The sequence below is a fragment of the Mizuhopecten yessoensis genome, unplaced genomic scaffold (genome assembly GCF_002113885.1).
Source record: "Mizuhopecten yessoensis strain PY_sf001 unplaced genomic scaffold, ASM211388v2 scaffold9847, whole genome shotgun sequence".
NCBI lineage: Eukaryota > Metazoa > Mollusca > Bivalvia > Pectinida > Pectinidae > Mizuhopecten > Mizuhopecten yessoensis.
In genome coordinates, this window is record NW_018408252.1 from 3863863 (window position 1) to 3883088 (window position 19226).

A 19226-nucleotide genomic window follows, 5' to 3' on the forward strand; every position below is an offset into this window, starting at 1 on the left:
AATGTGTCAAACTGTGGAAAATATTTTTCTTGTATACACATGTACAAAGTCCATGTCTGCAGAAATTAGTCACCAAACAAAACTCCAACACTGATAGGTCAACAAAGGCCATGGTCTATATATTGGCAAAAGTGACCTTAATCTTTGAATTATTTTAACTCATTCACCCCTGAAATTTCATAATGAACTATTCCAACCTTTGAATTGGAAGAGTTCAAATGTGTCTTCAGGGGTGAATGAGTTAATCTTTGAATCTTTTTAATTCCTTATTGCACATCTATATATCAGAGTATATCACCATTCAAAATTGCAAAACGTTTAGTCTTTTGGATATTGAGATAATCTCTCAAAATGAGAGTATAGCAGAGGACGATCAGAAAGACAAACACTGTGATTACTATGGGGCAGCCATATCTCCAGTGCAGGATCTTAAATATACATGTTCACAGCTTTACAGACACCTACGTGTGGGTAGTCAACACTGATGGCATAGTAATGCCACTCCCCGTCATTGATCTGAGGGATGCTCCAGCGCCACTCTGCAGGCTTAAACACCTTCATATCCTCCTCATCCCCAGCCTCACGTCGCAGTAGAAACACGAGCTTCTCGCCATGGACGAACCACGCATAGTGGTGACGGTTCATACCTAAAACAAAAGTCGCATTCACATCATAGATTTTACATAAGCTGGTTTTCGTCATAAAATACCTGTAGTCAGCTAGAAAATGTTCAGAGCATTTGAAAGGTTCTCTAGATACAAGTATCATATATATATAATACTTAGAAATATATTACGAAAAACCCTTATATAATGCCAAATTATCACTGAATGAAAGATGATGGCAGTGTATCAAAACATTGACTGCTTTTTACAAAGGTCATCATGTGATATGACCTATGACCTAGGACTGCCAATGTTTACCATCGCCATCAGACATGCACACGATGTGTTCCTTCTCTGGGCGGCCGTCAGGACTGACGGTCCAGTCCTCGAATTCATGCTTCATCCATGTTGAAATGGTGAAGTGTTCGTGCAGGGAGTGGTTGAAGTGAGAGGCGGGCACCTCCACCGCATTTGTCTGCCCGTCGAAGTAGAAGATCTGGTCGCTCTCGTGGCCGTCGTCGACGTGGAGCGTGCTGGTGTAGGTGGTCGTCAGACTGGGAGAAGGCAACAGGTCAACACTGTTGTCGTTGGCACCTGGAGGTGATGAAAACAAAGGTTATATTAATAGAATACATGATTAAATTTATGAAAACAATAAGTCATCTATAACATATGTGCAATATTCATGTCTTGTGAAAAATCAGTATCCGCTTCATAGAAATTAACTTTAATTCGTATTGTACCTTATTATATAGCACATTCTGCAAAACTTCTTAATCAGACCTCAATCATTATATCTTTAAGGGTATATGCTATGTTTCCCGAAAATTTGTCTCCTTTTATAAAAGAGTTCCAGGCAAAGAAATTTGTAAAACATCTTTCATGAATTGTGATATGTATTTAGTGAATTAATAAATGACGCATCTGGAAGGCACAAAGGTAAAACATTCCAACAATTCTGAATGATTTGATAGTTTGTTGAGGGAAAAACCAGACTGAAATCTGTTATTGCAAAATTTTCCTGGAACTTAAGTATATATTGGGTTTTTTCACTATTCTTATTATATATATATTACCATATTTTTGTTTGTTTTTACTTTTTGTTTCGTATGTTAAATATCACAACTTACAGCTGATATACATATACATAAATGTTACCTCACAAGATCCAACAATGTGTGCGTGTCACCACTGTAATATTTATTTCACACATACATCATACACATGTGATGTACAGCATACAAAGCTAGAATGAATTAGTGTCCAGACTAACGATATAATAGCATCTGTGTGTTGGTTACCACTTCCAAAGGATAATTATTTATACTTTTTAACGTCCTATTAACAGATAAGGTAATTGAAGGCCGTGCCTCCATGTGTGTTGTGTGGAATTGCCTCCTTGTAATAGAGCGGATCTGATGCCGGCATTATAGTGCTATCTCACTGAAATACCATGCAGAAGGCACCCTGCACAGCATTCTGCCCGGTCACATTATGATCAACTTACCACAGAGTTTCCTCTGGGAGACAATGGAGTAGGTGTCACGGTCACATCCCTTGCCGATATGTTTGGTTGCTAGGTGCATTTTGACCTTGACCTTCTGTGGTACACAGGAGTTGTCACACCATTTGAGGGTTGCCCCGGGAACCATCTTGACCTGTCCACTGCCAGCATCATAGTTGACGTGGTCAGGAATATCTATGGATCAAATACATACTCAGGGTTAATCTAAGCCAAGTGACCAGAATGTCAAGCCAAAGAAATTAAGTTGAATGAAGGTATATATGATAGTCACAATTAGTCATTTCTTAGAAGAAAAAATAAATGATATGGACAGACGATGTTAAATAAATGCCTAAAATGCTAAATTACATCATTTTCTGGTTGTTAAGGTATCTGCCAATGATGTTGCTTTACATACCTTGCCATCCACTTTTGCACACCTCCCTCATCTTGATGTTAATGACAGCTTTCTTGGAGCGCTTGCCTCCACAGTCGACAGCTACTAGTTCCAGGATGAAGTTGTGGTGCTGTCTATAGTGTATCAGTTCAGTGTTTCTCAAGTTACCTGGCAAAGCAGACGTTTAACATGTAACACATGAAACTGGAAATGTTTTAATAACTTAAAATCTAAGGCTAATACTAGAGGTAGTCAATGTAGCTTTAAGCTATTATATAGTTTAGCTGTTAATTCAGCTACATCTAATCGGGTTGTCCCATCACCTTGTCAGAAATTTTGGAGAGGTCTGGCCTTTTTCTCCAAATTTGTTCCAGTAGAAGTAATTGGAAAGAAAGGTGGCTGAATTATCTACAAGGAACGTTGAGGGCTTTATGAAGGTGGCTGGATTTTCAAGGCTCAAATGCACTTAGTTCAAACTGCCTACTAAATTTGATATATTGATATAAAATCGACAACTTGACAAACTATACAAACCATGGATTTTTTTTTATAAAAACAGAAAAGCAAACCTCCAAGTAACTAAAAGGCCCTGCACCTTCTATAATTTCATAAACTTGTCTCACATACCAGCTACCAGTTGTTATATACTTGGTATATATTATAACCATCAATAAAATATCTGGAATGCCGTCTTAGACCTTTGCCTGTCTTCGGTGCAAACAACACTACTTTTGACTGCTTGACACAAAATCTTTGCCTATCTCCACTTCAATATATCTCCTTTCACAGTTATGTTGATTAAACTGAAATCTTTTTCCACTGTCAATCATAGTGCTAATGAACAAATTGATTCTTTTAGGTTTTTTTTGTAGAATTGAAATTTTGAATTTTTTCTTTATCAAATTAATTCGTCCCAATAGATATAAAGACAGGAAAACCTTGAAATCAATGACAGGTTCAATTCCTGTATGTAACCTATAGAAACATACCTCGCCGATCAATGGCAAAGGGGACATTGTTGGTGAGGATCTCGTAACCACAGATGCCGCGGTACTCAGGTGAGCGGTCACTATCCGTGGCTCTGACACGCACCAACGAGTCGTAGAAGCGAGCCTCATCCATCTCCACAAAGTAGTTGTCCTGGATGAACTTCGGTGGGAATTCGTCCACATCCTTCACGCGGATGAAGAAAATAGCCCTGTAAAAGGTAATATACAAAATGTATACCATTTTCAATTTGGAAGTAAAATTAGTATTTTGAAAACAAACTTGATCGATTTCTCTTCTTCAGGGCCCGTATTCATGAAACCGTATTTAATGCTCAAGCATGGATTTTGTGCTCAAACCAACCTTCTTGTAACTTGCTTAAATTATGTTAAACGATTAAAAAATCAAATGTAAACATTGAAAACATTTTTCGGCCTCAAGTCTATATCCATGCTTGAGCATGAGAATGGTTTCATGAATAGGGGCCCTTAATTTCTTTTTTATGCAATATATTTCATTTGATTTGGTGGTTTTGGATTTGGTTTATTTGGTTAATTCATTCACCCCTAACTATTTAAACTGGACTTGTCCAGTATATGATTTGGTAAGGTTCAAATGTGACTTGAGGGGTGATTGGGTCAAGCATCCTATCAACAACTAAGGTCATTAAGTGCCTGCCTCTATGTATTTATACTAATGTATACATGAGTGCTGTAGGTGCATGTATGTTGTTGTATTTGCCTACTTGGAATAATGTGTACCTGATGCTTAACTTTGAGTACTACCTCCATGAAATATCATACAGAAGGCACTGAGCAGAGTTTTCTAACCGAGTCACATTATAATGACACTAGGCCCTGGGTAAACTAGTTTTAAGGACTTTGGTTTGTTTGGTAAGGTATATATTTTCATAAACTCTTCATAGAAATTGTTTAAACTGTTTTCAAAGTGTTATCTTTTTATTTTTTTGAAAATTATGTACTTAATCTCCGTTTGTGAAAAATACCGTCTATTGAAAGTGTTGAAAAATCCCTTTCCTATCATTTAAAAATAAATAATATCAAAGGCCGAAAAATTCATACCTATTTGATTCTCTCCTTGGTGTTCCACAGTCATAGGCGATGGCGCTAAACTTGTAGCGAGCCCGTTTTTCGTAGTTTAGGTGAGCTCCCTCGATAAGATTAATCTCTGCCTCGCCGGTTGCCCTGTTCTTGACGTTCACCACAAACGGCACTTCATGTTTCAATGAGATCACATCGTAGCCGCAGATGAATTCTGGAAAATACAATCAAAACATTCAAATTACATTACATGAATTTAACTTTGCCTTTTTCATATTCACATTACAATATATTTATGAAAACCTTATAAAACTTTTCACACAAATTTTATAAAACAATTAATATAAGACTTTCACGATTATTCTACGAAGGCTATAATTTGAAAAGGAACATAACAGACAGATGTTCCGATATTTTTTTTTGTACTGAAAGCTTTCACCTGTCTTATCTGACACCCTGATGGAAACAAAATATTGGTCAAATTAGAAAATGATGTCAGAATAAACTGGTTTTTATTTGAACATAGTTTTTATCAAGTATGGGGTCCAATAAGTTTTTCTGTACCTAATTATGACATGAAGAGCTCTCTTTAAACCGTCAACATTAATTTATTAATGCAATATGTATATATAAGTCGCATTTAATTGGTATTTAATGTATGAATTTTAGTTCAGAGAATTCTAAACATTCTATGCCCTAACAGTGGGCAGAATATTAAATATGAAGCCTTTTTTTCAAATTTGACTTAAAAGTACCACTGAAGTAGATAAATTAATTAAGGAAAAAATCATTCATGTTTTGGTTTTTTACAGAGTCAGAGGCTGTTATTCAACCTAACTTCAATCTAAGATGAAGACATCATTATAAAGTAAATTGGGATACTTATCTGTCTCAACAAATATGTAAAACAAAACCATAAGCAGCTGGCTGACAAATACCCACATACCAGCTGGGTACCTCAGGTTTTGGTTGTAGACCCACATACCAGGGTACCTCAGGGTTTGGTTATAGACCCACATACCAGGGTACCTCAGGTTTTGGTTATCGACCCACATACCAGGGTACCTCAGGTTTTGGTTGTAGACCCACATACCAGGGTACCCCAGGTTTTGGTTGTAGACCCACATACCATGGTACCTCAGGTTTTGGTTATTGACCCACATACCAGGGTACCTCAGGTTTTGGTTGTAGACCCACATACCAGGGTACCCCAGGTTTTGGTTGTAGACCCACATACCAGGGTACCTCAGGTTTTGGTTGTAGACCCACATACCAGGGTACCTCAGGTTTTGGTTGTAGACCCACATACCAGGGTACCTCAGGTTTTGGTTGTAGACCCACATACCAGGGTACCTCAGGTTTTGGTTGTAGACCCACATACCAGGGTACCTCAGGTTTTGGTTGTAGACCCACATACCAGGGTACCTCAGGTTTTGGTTGTAGACCCACATACCAGGGTACCTCAGGTTTTGGTTGTAGACCCACATACCAGGGTACCTCAGGTTTTGGTTGTAGACCCACATACCAGGGTACCTCAGGTTTTGGTTGTAGACCCACATACCAGGGTACCTCAGGTTTTGGTTGTAGACCCACATACCAGGGTACCTCAGGTTTTGGTTGTAGACCCACATACCAGGGTACCTCAGGTTTTGGTTGTAGACCCACATACCAGGGTACCTCAGGTTTTGGTTGTAGACCCACATACCAGGGTACCTCAGGTTTTGGTTGTAGACCCACATACCAGGGTACCTCAGGTTTTGGTTGTAGACCCACATACCAGGGTACCTCAGGTTTTGGTTGTAGACCCACATACCAGGGTACCTCAGGTTTTGGTTGTAGACCCACATACCAGGGTACCTCAGGTTTTGGTTGTAGACCCACATACCAGGGTACCTCAGGTTTTGGTTGTAGACCCACATACCAGGGTACCTCAGGTTTTGGTTGTAGACCCACATACCAGGGTACCTCAGGTTTTGGTTGTAGACCCACATACCAGGGTACCTCAGGTTTTGGTTGTAGACCCACATACCAGGGTACCTCAGGTTTTGGTTGTAGACCTACATACAAGGGTACCTCAGGTTTTGGTTGTAGACCCACATACCAGGGTACCTCAGCTTTTGGTTGTAGACCTACATACCAGGGTACCTAAGGGTTTGGTTGTAGACCCACATACCAGGGTACCCCAGGGTTTGGATGTAGACCCACATACCCGGGTACCTAAGGTTTTGGTTGTAGACCCACATACTAGGGTACCTCAGGTTTTGGTTGTAGACCTACATACCAGGGTATCTAAGGTTTTGGTTGTAGACCCACATCCCAGCTGGGTACCTCAGGTTTTGGTTGTAGACCTACATACCAGGGTACCTAAGGGTTTGGTTGTAGACCCACATACCACCGGGGCACCTCAGGTTTTGGTTGTAGACCCACATACCAGGGTACCTCAGGTTTTGGTTGTAGAAGTTCCAACATATATACATACATGCCAACTTTCCCTTTTTTGGAGTGAGACTCCTGAATTTGGACACTAAAACTGAGCATTTTCAACCATTGAATTTGCTAAACTATTCCTTTTTCTTAAGACCTGAAGATTTCATCAGAAAGAACAGCTCAAAAGATGCAATTTAAAGGTGTCATTTTTTCTCTAGGGTGTATAATATAATTCACACCTTTTATCTATAATTTTCATTCTAAACATGGTAAGTTTTTAAGAGTTGGTATGTTCGCATATATAATATACCAATTCTCAATGAAAAATGAATTACATGGTAAGCAACTGTGCCGCACACTTATACAGAGTTGAATGTCTCACTAAAATCCATATCGTATTTTCACGGAAATAGTTGGGACAAACTTGAGTCTACAGACAAACTGATGAACCAATTACAATTCCAACCCAATCAATAAAGGACCCAAGCTATATAACAGATTTCCACATTTCTGCAGTACAACAGTTAGCTGACAGTAAGCAGGCACACAGTCTTCAATGACTTGTAACCCCCCAGACAAATATCAATCTGACATCTGTTGATTAATTCAGAGGAGATGATTCATATATATGTTATTAGTTATTCTGTCAAATAAAATTATCAGGCTCTCACTCACAGTACGTCAGTAGACCGGATTTCCTTACATTCAAGACCTAACTTCAGCAGTCATACGGATACAATACTCAATTATACATTGGTCAAAGGTTTCACCCACAACCCGCCCTAACTGATGGTAATACTGGGACAATGATGGTTGTGATGACAGCAGTGATCAAGGACATGCATAATCATGGTCTACAACATTCCAGTCGAACTAATGCAAGCTGTACCACATAATGTACCAGTACTCTGCAATTCAGGTCTAGGAGCTTTTACACTTAACCCTTCTTTATTTAATATGTTGTTTTTTTTATTTCCCCCGCATGGTTATAAATGGAGAACTGCCAGGTTTGGGGGGCCCTGGGATCAATTCTCCTGAACATTAACTAGTGTCCTCTCGAATGAGGGCTTCCATATACTTTTTTTTTTTTAAATTTTATTTAATACTTTGTTTTTTATTTCCCCAACATGTTCTTAAATGGAGATCTAGAACTGCCACAGTTTGTGAATCCTGGGATCAATTATCCAAAACAAATATAGTGTCCTCTGGTAGGAGGGCTTCCAAACAACCTTCTTTTTTACCATCTTCACCCTAAAATTACACACTTCTTTAACCCTACAATTTTTTTGATTTAAGGATGTATGCTATGTTTTACATTATACATGTATTTGTGTTAGAGTTATCTCCCTTAAACAATGTCAATTAGCAAGACCTGATAATGCAGAACTTTCACACATTTCTTCCCTTTCATATGTGTCATTAACTCATTAATCCCTGGAGACACATTTGAACTCTTCCAATTCAAAAGTTGTCATAGTTCATTATGAAATTTCAGGGCAGAACCAGCTAATGAACTAAGAAAATATCAATTGCCACTAACAATCATGAATTACATGTATTCCGTCTTTTCGTATAGCAGAGTTATCTGCTTTTTCGTGAGCAGGTATTGATTGTTACGTCATTTGTTTGTGAGAGTAACGTCATCAAATTTTGAGAAAACGACGTAATTTTCTCACCCAAACCAATGACGTAACAATCAATACCTGCTCACAAGAAAGGATAACTCTGAAATACGCAAAGACGGAATACTACAGGTAATCTCTTATAACGACACTCTTAAGGAAGGGAAATTAAATGTTGCAGTGAGGTATCATATTTTTTATCCGTTCTATTTGAAGAAAAAGAATAAATAATTTCAGTTGCATTGTAGAGCAATTTGAAAAGTAATATTGCAGATTGGTTTAATTTCGACAGCATGTGCAATAGAATCCCTCCCTGGTGAGAGGCCAATGAGCCTTGACAACAGTTTGGCCAGGCGTGATGGAGCAGACCTAGGGGTCCAAAACTTTGCCACTGAGTCATCATTGGCCTTACACCACACACTGCAGCCTCTACTGATTCTGTCAAGAAACAGTGTGAAAACATGACACTGTTATGAATTATCAATAAAATGTTATGAATTAATAAATCTCTTTTTTATTAGTCAATACAATAACAATAATTTAACATTTTTTCCCCTCAGTAATAGAAAATGTATGTTCAGGTACATTGGCTCTCCTGTTTCATTTGATTTCTGAAGCACAACTATTCTAATTCAAATAAAAAAAAATATTCTACATTATTGTTTGAATGGTGGACTAGCCATTGTCCAATGCCTACACAATATACTAGACACCTACAAGTACATCCATTATTGAGTTACTATTATTCCCTGGTGAACAGCTATGATGAATGAGAGTTCTTGGAGTAAGACACGAGATGGCAGGGTACTGAGAACACAATATATGACAGGGCACATTGGACACTAAATGGGAGTGGTAATTTGACAAAAGATAGATCGGACAATGTACGATGAAATATTGGGGTTCCATCAAATCCAAGATGGATGGTTCGTTTGGATATCATACAAAATGGAGCAGTCCATTCTGTAAAATAACAATTTTGAAGGGTCCATATATACCGATAAATTTATGAGACTATTGTTTATTGTCGTTGTAATGTAATTATATTATGTGGAATCTTGAACTTAGCCTCATGCACAAAAAAACAAACAAAAAAACCCTGCAAGATCCTATATATACCACACATGCACTCTTCATGCAAATTTCCTTCAATGAATATGCAGATTGTCTGCCCCAGTCTTCTCAGTACGTGACATCTACCAGACTTTCGGTTCTATATGCATATCGATATGAAGACATGTCCAGGCGCTGTGCATGTCTCGGAAATGTTACATAGATCTAGAGAGGTGGCATTTATGAAGAGCCTCACTTTCACCCTCGGGCAATTGAACATCATCGGGAGTCAGATTGATTAACATATATAGCCCATCAATATGCATACTCATTGCAGTAATAATTTTGAAATGTGTGAATCTTATAAGGATTTAATGGATGTGTGGGTTTGATTGAGTGATGTAATACAATAGAAGATGTTAAAACTTTTTTTTTTAACTCAATTCACTAAATTATCATGAAAAAAATTCTTGCTATACAATCTGAAACTTTTTAATCTTTCATTACTTTTTATAAAGTTACAAACATTAAAATCTATCTCAAAACTTCTCTTTGTACCTGTCATTTTCTTACCTGTCATTTAATTGATGTAATTTATTGTTCTAATTAGCTCAATAACCACTTTGAATCCTATTAGTAAACGGCCTCAATCAACACTTAGCGTTGTTTATCAGCAACATATAAAATGTGACAAGGCACAGCGGGGAAATTATTAGCTTGTAATCAGGGCCATTATACGATCATGCCATAATCAATACCCATAAATGTGGAAGAATTTCTGAATTACAGTAGATTTATTGACACCACAGAACTAAATGAATAATTGACATAACAGCTCCTAAATATGAGATTCCAGCAAATCTCTACTAATAGGGTTTGACATCAGCCGACATTAAGCTCACGGGAAGTTTCGTGTCGCGAAGTCCTATAGGACTGGAACTGTGGCGTTACTCAATGAAATCAATACCGCTGGAGAATAATTTACAGTTTGCTTGCTGTTTCTCTTTTTCCCATCAAAACTACCATAAAGCAAATTAAAACCCGTTAAAATGAGGTGATGTCTGCGGTGCCCGGGAAAGGATGCCTTACAAGGATCCTGTCACATTTCCACGAGTTTGGCAGTAAATTTGAGACAGGTTGGTACGTATACATTTGTACCTACACTTTGGGCATCAGTATTTATCTAGCACGGCCAAAACCTGGCCATAATGTCAGACTCATCTTAAAATTACTGCCACTCCAACATCAGCAAAAAGTCTACTGTGATGTATGTAGGTATACCTTATTCCCTGTAGCTCACTCCAAAAATTGTCTCCCATTAGTGTACATGCTAACCTTGGGATAATACCTGCAATGCATAATCGGTGCTATTTTATTCTTAGGGGAAGGGGAGATTTTCCTCCTTCTTTCTTTGAAAACTTTACTGATATGTCTTAGAATTGAAAATTGGAAAAATCAAGTAAATTTTGACTTTCAAAATGTAAAAGAGGAGAAAGAATCAAAAGGATTAAATTTGTTTACAACAAGTCCTTCAAATTGACTGTGGTGGTATCCTATCAATGTTGCATATAATAACTAGAGTTATCTCCCTTCATAGTAAACCCTTAGCTAGAGTTGTGTCCCTCCCCTTAAAGCCGTACATTCTCACCTAAGTTAAAATTTTGTCTCAAAACAGAGAAATAGAAAACCAATGTCCTGGATGATGTGGGTAGTAATAAAAGGTTGATGGTAGAAGAATCTACTATGGCTACCCAACGGTACTCACAAGCACTCAATAAAGGTAGGTTGACACAAATAATAAGAAAGATTGATAAAGCAGCAACATTTAGTGTCTCATTTTGGACTTTATTTAGAGTTATGTCCTTTACATTATCTCCCCTTCAAGTCACAACGGTTTAATGTCAGTGTTAACCTTGACTGTGTTATGTTCTCCTGATACAGATCATAATTTATTTACTCTAAGGGAAGCAGTAAATGTTCTTCTCAACCCCATGGAGGCACAGAGTAAATTACAACAACCAACCAGAACTCTATCCACTGTAGCCGCTTCTGAGTTAAATTTAAACAAATTTACTGTCTTGATGTAAGACCAGACTTCTGGGACTGTTGAGCGTACACAAGTCCATACAATCTCATTGTACAATGCTTGTTTTTTATTACACAAGCACACAGTTGTTTTTTATGGTTGTTCTGTTAGCCCCTGTTATTGCTGAACACCAAGTAGGGAGCCTATAGCTACGCGACGAAATTGGAAACCTTTGGTATGATCCATTGTGGATCAATACTAAACCTCTCACCTATCGTCTAGCAGACGACATTCTATAGTGTACCTCAATATAGCTATTATACAGGCTTCCAAAGGATAGTGTACCTATATAGCTATTATACAGGCTTCCAAAAGATAGTGACCTATATAGCTATTATACAGGCTTCCAAAAGATAGTGACCTATATAGCTATTATACAGGCTACCAAAGGATAGTTTACCTATATAGCCATTATACAGGCTTCCAAAGGATAGTGTACCTATATAGCTATTATACAGGCTTCCAAAAGATAGTGTACCTATATAGCTATTATACAGGCTTCCAAAGGATAGTTTACCTATATAGCTATTATACAGGCTTCCAAAGGATAGTGTACCTATATAGCCATTATACAGGCTTCCGAAGGAACAACATACCAAACCATGTTTACAACCATGGCATGAAGCAATGACATCCATCACATTGATATAAGAAATGTTTTAAACTCCATTAAAATAAAATTTCAATGGGTTCACGTACACCGGCAGTGATGGCGTTGGGTTGATATTGTCTATGGGATTGCAGATATCATTTTCAGACAAACCCATTCTAGTGTAAGTCTGATCTATTGACCCCTACGAAGGCGATTATATCTACAGAAACTGCAGCATCCACACAGATACAACTGTAGCATATCGACCATATATCACATCCTAAAATTACAGTGTTCAAAGCATTTTTTTCGTAAAAATTCACAAACGTCTGAAATCAGGGCATTAACTTGCACAGCAGGCTATAGCGGTATACTAATCTGGTATGCTCACCACAAAGGATGCAAACGCAATCTCCCCACAATCAAACAAATGTTAAAATCAATGAAAGTTGAATCTATTCTAATTTATCTGGACCATCCATTTTGTATTCTAGCGTCAGCTACCACAACCAGAGGAGCCATTGAGCACAATGGATGGTTGCTGTTGTCACAGCAGTGTGCCAAAAAGGTGATTCAGTGAGGGCCTATAGCCTTTCCTACCATGGCCATCTACATCTGGCATTCCTTGCTTCTCCTAATGCTGTTGTTCCAGAAGGCAACAGGAAACACCTTATATAATAAAATTGTTATATATAGATCTATATTGAACAGGAAAATTAACAATTTTGTCAATCCAGAAGGCCATTCAAATCACAACACTATAATAAATTTGTTCAATTAGATCTTCATTGTGTAGGACAATTAATTAAATCTAAATTTTACAGGAAAATTAAGAATGTCGTCAGTACAGAAGGTCATTCAAACCAAATCGCCAAATATCTTAAAATAAATTTGTTCAAAATAGATCTATATTTTACAGGAAAATTAACCATCTTGTCAGTCCAGAAGTTCATTCAAACCACAACACCAAATACCTTATAATAAATTTGTTCAATATAGATCTATATTTTACAGGAAAATATATAATGATGTCAGTATAGAAGGCCATATGCAGACCACAATGCCAAATACCTGATAATAGATCCATTCAACGTACACAAGTGTAAATCTAAATTGTTTGGAAAAATCAACAATCTTTTTATAGATGAATATTAAAGGTCAAACAATATAGTTTACCGATATTAACCATTTTTGAATGAAACCCTGAGTGAGTGAGTACCATAACAAAATGCTAGAAATAGATCATCACTGTATATATATATATATTATAAAAGCAGAAAAATTATCATTGCAGACGAAGAAATATCACAATAAGAAAAAATTTCAACAACGAGTCTTTTAATAGTACCGTAAAAACCCATGTAATTTGCACACTTTTTTTTCAGAAATTTAATACCCAAAGTGGGGGGTGCGTAAAATACACAGGTATAGAAAATTTCAAGTTTTTTTCAGGAAAAGATCGACGATTCTGGGAGATCGCCATCTTGGATTATTTCCCTTATTTATTATACACGGAACTCTAAGACAAATGACGGTCAACAAATTTATTTATGTCAAACATTATTAAAAGATACATAATGTGTTGTTATGTGAGTTTATGTGAAAAGTATTATTAAATAGGTAACCGTTAACAAAAAACGTTTAGCCAAATTCCTATGCCAGAGAATCGCCGATCAACTTACGACATTACGTTTCGACATCTCGGTGCGTTTCCCCATACTATTACGAAAATGTAGTTGTTCAATTTAAGCTCCGTTCCATGTAAGTTCTGTAAGTTTTTTTTCAAATCGCCTATGCGTAAACGTATAGCATGGTTTTTTTACGGCTCACTTTCATGTTGATCTCGCGTCTAACATTACGTAAACACGTGATTGATAATAACCTCGTGAATTATTTCAATATTTATTAAATGAAGCATCGTAAAAATAGTCTGCGTTAACTATTTTTTTCCTTGGAGTAGATTTGAAGAGGATGTATTGATTGTCCACGCTTCTAGTATAAACATATTTTTTATAATCCCTTATCAGTCAAATCAGTCTGTAGTTATGACAATGCAGTAGGGCTTCGTAATTCACGCCACGTGTTGGCGAGTGAAAAAAACAACAACACGGTCCGTCGATCGCGACTGCAAATCATTTCAATTAGTAGAGCTATTGTTAACGGGTAATCACAGAGATAGTGTTAGCTCATTACTGCATTGTAATTTGTAAAAAAATATCGCCAAACCACGGACTTAGATAATCTAATTCCGTGGCCAAACTGAACTGTGACATGACCTGGTTTGAAGTGACGTAACCCAAGCCGCCATGATGAGCCCTTCTCACTGATCGTAATTATGATCAATAAAAGGTATCTAATTATGTCTTTCACCAGGAGATATGCACCAGCGGTTACTAAACATCGAATTACTTATTAATTGATATGTTTTTGTAAGCAAGTAAATGTTTTATGTAAAATATTGCTAAAATGAATTGATGTATGCCGATATGCGCACACGTGTGTGTCATGTGTGATCAGATAATTCAAAGAAAACAATCAACAAATTACACATTTTACGTAGTTTCTTCTTGGTTTTAAATATCATTTTACATCAATGAAAAAAAAATCATAGAAATATATTTTAAAAAAAAATATTCAGAGATCGATTTTCGGAGCATGAACATCGTTTTTTTTTCCAGATTTTTTGGGTGCGCAAAATATTCGAGTAGAAGCTTTTTTCCCGATTTTCAGCCTCAAAAAGTACCTGCGCAAATTACATGGGTTTTTACGGTACTTTCATCTCTTCTAGGCGATTCTTCAGACTGTTAATTTGAAGTATATGTTGTGACGTCATAGTTTATGACGTCACTTAATAGTCGCTATATATATATATATAAAATGTACAATATCTGGTAACATTAATGATAACATGGCTCTGATGACCCTCTATAAACACACTGCAGGTACCAGTCAGTTATGGCACTTTCTTGTCTTAGATCGGCCTTCGTCTTATGGCCAATATGCATTACTGTAATGTAATCACTCCCGTTTGCCTAGGTGGGGAGGGTAATCATTAGGTGCTAAGTAGACAGAGCTATATAGCCCAGAAAGTCAATTAAGTCTCCATAAATAACTCACTGCATCTACACAATGGAATGGCAATGTGCTTCTGAGGAAACTTAAGTCTGTCACATCTGATAAAAAGTGATGGAAATATAGAGCCAGCTTTTGAAGACAACAGCAGGCAGAGTTACAGTTTGGTTACAGGTAGAGATGACACTAATTAACCAGGATGACATAGCTAGTTTAGAGGTATTGAGTCTGAAGTCACCAGGTTTTTTATTCTGATGAGAAACTGGTACACAGGTATTATCCCTAGTCAAACAGCGGCCAGTTTTTTTTCAGATTGAAGACAATTCAACTTGGCAAAGGTTTCACATTTAGTTTTATTGGTGCAATTTTTGGGGGAGACAACTTGTTGGCCGAAACGTTGGCACTGATGTCACAACAGCCAGATTGTTTAGGTTCATGACAAGGGTATCAGATCTTAGGTCACAACAGTCCAGGTTGTTTAGGTCCATGACAAGGGTATCAGATCTTAAGTCACAACAGCCAGATTGTTTAGGTTCATGACAAGGGTATCAGATATTAAGTCACAACAGTCCAGTTTAAACTGATTGAGATATATATACGCTCTAGTCAAAACAGCCACGATTCTGAGCTTTACAATTTTTAGCTTGGTTTATGTTTGTGCTCTATGTCCTATAGCTATTAACAGCAAAGGTCATTTGAGGATGAACGTTTTGTTTTAGGATAGGTAAATAGCCAGAACAAGGACAGCAAAGCCCTATCAATCAATCAATCTCGGTTGAGGAGAAAACCAGAGTACCCAGAGAAAACTCATCAACCTTCGGCCAGTTACCTTGTGACTTATATAACCCACTATGAACCCAGGATCCAGTGATGGAGGGCTCGTGATCGGTAAAAGCCTCAACCTCCTGGCCACTGAAGATGCTTTTAACTCATTCACCCCTGAAGACACATTTGAACTATTCCAATTCAAAGGTTGGAATAGTTCAGTATGAAATTTCAGGAGTGAATGAGTTAATTCATGACAGAATAGTAGAGGTATTGGCACTGAAGACATGTAACAGTCTGGCTTTATAGCTTGATGACAAATAAAGAGGTTAACATTGATGACAGAATTCGTTTAGTAGGTATATTCATTGTAGTTTAAAGCTACAAGATGACCTCATATTCACTGACAAACTGCTTCTGAAAATTGGGCCTTTTGCTCCAGCAGTAGTTTATTTTAACACTGAACAGTTTGTTGGTAGTCCTGTACATCTTAATGAATGTCAATAACTAATTAATTTATTGTCACAATCCCTTTAAATACAAGCCTACTGCAAGAAAAATACATGACGTTGCAATTTGTGACTAATCTACAGCCGTAACTATCATCCTAAAATTTCTAAATTTAGCAGTGAACTGTCAAGACTAATTCTGATGAAAATGGAAATTTACAGGCTTCATGGGATGTGATAAACAACAGCTACTAATTTACATTTCAAAGGTTGTCTTAAATCTTCTTGCTTTTTTAAGATGTTTTCAAATTAAATCCCAGAGTTTGCAATGCAAGCTAATTCAATCTTGAAAACCAATTTACTTCCTGATATTTTACACGATGTTCTCATTCTCTGCTGCAGATAATTTGATTAAATTTTGCAAAACACAAATATTTCAAAACAAAATTAGAACAAAAACAACTGTTGAAAATAAACCAATACAATATTTCTAGATTTTAGAAGCTAATTCAATATACAGAACATTAATATTCCTGTTTTAAATCCCGCGATACAACAAACTCATTAGATATTCGAACACAAACTCCATTAACCAGAGGGATCCTGTGAATGTCAAACATAATTCAACAACAGCTATCAAAAATGCAATTTCCGCCTGTACCATAGCAATCCCACAATAAGCCCATGCCTGGTAATAAGCCCATCTATATCTACTGCAGTTAAAAAAATATGCAAACAAATGCTATTTCCTTCTTGTAATCAACCCACCCTTACTTTTCATAAGGCAATGCATTTGAGCAACTGCTGCAACAAATTATCATACAAAACTATTTCCAAATATCAGAAAGTCCAAACTTTACAACCCAACAATGCAAAATTATTTTCGTATATCAAAATGCCCCATTGCATGAAAACACGAAAAATGCTGCTGAAAACATGAACAATTGCGGAATGTTATCAATCATTTTCAGTGTTATATGACCTATCTGCCAGTGTGTTAGTACTGCAGTGTTTTATAATTCTAGCCTCATCTTTCAGCGTAAAAATCAATATGAGAAGATGTCAGTATTTGCCAGCCGTAATTCCATTGATCATTCAGTGTAGTAGCAAATGAGTGAAATATTAATCTGCACCCTTGCCCTCTTATCTGGAGTTTCATCACCATAGCTGTTTGATTATTGACCATTGGCGAGATAGGCCTAGAACACTGAAATTACTGGGCCAGAACTAACGCTGGACTTACAGCCATCTCAGAGCCATCAACGACCTCAAAGACTGGTACGTCATATGTTGATCCTGTCTTCAAACAGTGGAATGACAAGTCAGATCAATGCCAGAAACCTTCATCTAGATAAAGAACCGCAAGCCCTATTGAAACATTATCATTATGGTCGACTTCTCATTACTTTCCATTAACTTGCTGAAGATGACAAAAGGAAAATGGCTCAAGATATTTCCGCTTTGTGGATAATTTATTATTTTATCTGTACACTATGCATATATATCATATGAATGCATGTTAAACTTACAGTAAAAGCATACTGTGATCATGGTTAAGATGAACTTGTTTGTAGCAGTCATGGTAAAGATGCTGTCTGAATATAACTGATGCACAATGCATTAAAGTTGTAATAATGTTTCACTTAATTTGTACAAATCATGGTCATGATAATGCTCGACTACATCTGTCCCAATCATGGTTATGATGATGCTTGAAAACAATTGTACCAGTCATGGTTACAATGATGCTTGAATACATCTGTATCAAGTTGTGATGCTTGCAGTTATGGCAATGCTTGTAGTTAGGATGCTTGGATGCATTTGGCACCAGAGAAAAATGTTGAAACGCAATTTCCAATACAAACAACTTGTAACAAAGGGATCAATATTTTGTGACTGCCTAGCGAGGCTATATCCCACAGATACAAATGGTGAGGTAAAGTAACCCATTAGCAGAAATAGACATGCATATACAAAATGAATAATTTATTTTCTTTATCATGAATCAAAGATTACCAAGAGATGAACACTTACAGACAGGTGTTATCTTTAGTGAGATAACAATGGATTTATTACTGAAAATATCTACATTATCTTTCATACTCAAAGGGCAACATGCTATTAAGCTTTGGCTCATGGAAAATAATAGGCCCATTGGTCTTTTAAAAAATCTGTTTAAGTACATTAAACTATTGCAATTGTAACATAACCTAGAAACTGATCAATTGGATTCAATGGATATCAATACTTCTCCGTCCCAGCAAGCTTATACAGAATATCAATACTTCTCCGTCCCCGCATGCTTATACAGGATAGCGAAAATGGTAATTTTAGGCGCCTTGTTGACATATTTCATGCCTGAGAATTAGAATGTGGGTCGCAGCCATTCATTTGAACAAAATTACAACCTCTGTTGACATAGCAATTAAGCAACATAGGAATCACCACTCTAGAACTTACGGTTGAGTAAAGCTGACAACCTTTTAAATAATGATGGGCTTAATGACAATTGTGTATCGATAATGTAGCAGGAAAGGACCTTAATTTTCAAATATGTCGCAACTAGATTTACCAAGTTCAATATGTGTACTACTGTAAATATTTAT

The 19226-nt window shown here is 36.9% G+C and overlaps 1 protein-coding gene across 2 annotated transcripts in view; it reads right to left on the minus strand.

The window, feature by feature from the left end:
- LOC110458930 (calsyntenin-1-like) overlaps positions 1-19226 on the minus strand; it is a 58613-nt gene that overhangs the window by 10988 nt on the left and 28399 nt on the right. For both annotated transcript variants that reach the window (XM_021510912.1, XM_021510911.1), the window contains exons 3-8: positions 4576-4768; positions 3496-3704; positions 2528-2674; positions 2113-2304; positions 924-1199; positions 466-647 (exon numbers count right to left, since the gene is read on the minus strand). In XM_021510912.1, coding sequence (XP_021366587.1) covers positions 466-647; positions 924-1199; positions 2113-2304; positions 2528-2674; positions 3496-3704; positions 4576-4768 — 1199 coding nt within the window. The remainder of the gene's footprint in view (positions 1-465; positions 648-923; positions 1200-2112; positions 2305-2527; positions 2675-3495; positions 3705-4575; positions 4769-19226) is intronic.